This window comes from Simochromis diagramma, unplaced genomic scaffold (assembly GCF_900408965.1).
Source record: "Simochromis diagramma unplaced genomic scaffold, fSimDia1.1 OVJJ01000100.1, whole genome shotgun sequence".
NCBI classification, from domain to species: Eukaryota; Metazoa; Chordata; class Actinopteri; order Cichliformes; family Cichlidae; genus Simochromis; species Simochromis diagramma.
The window spans coordinates 44,018-46,922 of NW_024386752.1; the positions used below are offsets into that span (position 1 = coordinate 44,018).

Consider the following 2,905-nt stretch of genomic DNA (forward strand, 5'->3'; position numbering starts at 1 on the left):
GGGCGTTGTCTTTTCGACGACGGCGTCTCAGGTTTGGCCGGGGAAGCTGCACACTGGGTCTTCTTCATCACGAGATCCTGAAAGCACTGATCAATATAATCTTGGAGAGTCTCTAAACTCTCCTCGTTGTTCTCCAGGGTGTTGGAGATTATTTAGACAAATAGTGTTAGTTATAAGACAATTGATAAGTGTATTTGGTAATACTGAAGCTTAAATGAATTTGTTCAAATCTAAACTACCATTTGCTTTAATTTTCCGCCAAAATCTCCGGCGTCTGACGTCAGTTACAACATGAGTCGCTTACCTTGTCCGTCACTTACCTCCTCACTGTCTGACGCCTCCACCCACGCCTGTGTACGACTGTTTTTCACCGTGTGAACACACGCTGACTGTTAGGATAGTGCTGACTCTGACAGTAATAAACTGCTGCATCTTCAGCCTGGACTCCACTGATGGTCAGAGTGAAGTCAGAGTTTGATCCACTGCCTGTAAAACGATCTGGAATCCCTGATTCTCGAGTGCTAGCACGATAAATGAGCAGTTTAGGAACTCCTCCATCTTTCTGTTGGTACCAGGCTAAAGTGTGGATGCTGAACAAAGCATAAACATCCTGACTGGTCCTACAGTTGATGCTGACTGTGTCTCCCACAGCAGAGGTCACTGCTCCAGGCTGAGTCACTGTGATCTGTCCTCTGGACTCTGAGGATACAGAGACAAAAACATAAAGCAGCTTCATGGTTTTGTGGGCTTCATTTCAGAGGGACAGATGTTGATAGAGGAGAGGAGTTTGATTCTCTGGACTTTACCTGTGAAGCAGCAGCAGAGGAGAGTCCAGATGAGGACGCAGATCAAAGTCATGTTTTTGATGAGGAGGATTTCTGTGGCTTCTGTTGTGATGAAGGACAGCTGTCAGTCATCCAGTGTTCAACTCTCAGGACTATAAACTCTCCCAGAGCACTGGAGCATGGTGCTGCTGATGCAAAGTGCCTCTCTATGGAAATCATCTGACTCCAGCAGGGACTTGCTTCAATCAGCTCGCATGTTTTTCAATATATTTATCTTAAAGAATGATTTTCACAATTAAATCCTGTCTGGACTCTTGGGGTAACTCTCGACTCTGCATACATTTAGGATTCTAATGCCAACCTCTAGTTTTTGTCTTGTTATTCATTTTTATTCATTTATTTCTTCATTGTAATTCATTGCACACTTTTGTAAGCATTATGAGCAAGCACCAGCTTGTCTTGAAAGGTGCTACATAAATAAAATTTCACTTACTTTTGTCGTGTTGTTGAATGATGGATCAGCTAGTTTGTCACAATACTCCACGTGTAACATGTTATATAGATAGCTTTGAAATGAGTAAGCAATATAGAAAAATTACAATAAAAGTTGTGTAATTTTACTAAAGACTGCTTCATATCAGCTGCCAGAATTACACAGGGAATACATTGACACCCCCCCAAAAAAAAAAAAAAAAAAAAAAAAAAAGTGCAGCGATAGCTCAGTAGGTAGAGTGCTCGCCCCGTAATTTTAAGTTCAGGGATTCAAATCCACAGAATGGCTGCCTTGAGGTACCTCTGAGCAAGATACCGTCTCTACTCACTACTCCTGGGTGCTGGATTGGCAGCTGCTCACTGCTTCACAATGTGAATGGGTTATGTGCACAGGACTAATTTCCTACGGGACTGATAAAGTGTGCAAAAAAAAATCATTTGTTGAGTTTGTTTGTTTCAGAGTCAGAGAGCCGTGTCTCTCTACAGTCAGAGGTTTTTGTACGGCGCCTCAATGAGTTTGTATCACTGTGGTGGACTTTTGGTGGAGGAACCAGACTGGATGTTGGAAGTAAGTTTTTACCCTTTAAAATTATAAAAATAATATGTTATATTTGCTTCAGTTGTTGGCTGTTGGGTGAGATAAAAAAAACATCTAAACTTTATTGTGTTGTTTTTCCTGATATATGAAGGAGGCTGACAGAAATTTATGTCTAAATTTGTGTTTGAACTTTTTACCTACTTGCTATTGATAAACCAGTTCCTTCAATGATTTTTCTTTATATGATCTTCACAGTAAGTTGTTGTTAAGAAATATACTCTAAAACACTTCTTAAGTAAAGACTCAGAGAAGATAAACACACAGAACTTCTTGCTAGCAAGGGCAGCCTCCAGCACTGAGGCTCGCGCTGAGAAACTGCCCTGGTCTTTATTTACACTTCAGTGGGTGCTTGTGTGTGTGTGTGTGTGTGTGTGTGTGTCCTCAGTGAACTGTATCAGTCTCTGCAGTATCTTCCAGCTGCAGTAGTCAGTTCAGTTTCTGTTCAGTCTGACTGAGGGAGGTTTTTGTACGACTGTTTTTCACTGTGTGAACACATACTGCCTGTTAACACGGAATTCACCCTGACAGTAATAAACTGCTGCATCTTCAGCCTGGACTCCACTGATGGTCAGAGTGAAGTCAGTGTCCGATCCACTGCCTGTAAAACGAGCTGGAATCCCTGATACTCGGCTGCTAGCATACCTAATAAGCAGTTTAGGAACTCCTCCATCTTTCTGTTGGTACCATGACAGGTCAATACCATCATCTACTCTATGACTCGTTTTGCAGTTGATGCTCACAGATCCTCCCACAGCAGAGCTCACTGCTCCAGGCTGAGTCACTGTATATTGTCCTCTGGACTCTGAGGATACAGAGACAAAAACATAAAGCAGCTTCATGGTTTTGTGGGCTTCATTTCAGAGGGACAGATGTTGATAGAGGAGAGGAGTTTGATTCTCTGGACTTTACCTGTGAAGCAGCAGCAGAGGAGAGTCCAGATGAGGACGCAGATCAAAGTCATGTTTTTGATGAGGAGGATTTCTGTGGCTTCTGTTGTGATGAAGGACAGCTGTCAGTCATCCAGTGTTCA

General features: G+C 42.4%; 1 gene segment (V, D, J or C); it reads right to left on the reverse strand.

Annotated features, from left to right (window-relative positions):
- Positions 1-367: 367 nt before the first annotated feature.
- LOC120728619 lies at positions 368-858 on the reverse strand. The segment is given in 2 exon segments: positions 368-699; positions 807-858. Coding segments are annotated over 2 exon segments (384 nt in total).
- Between the last annotated feature and the right edge of the window lie 2,047 nt (positions 859-2,905).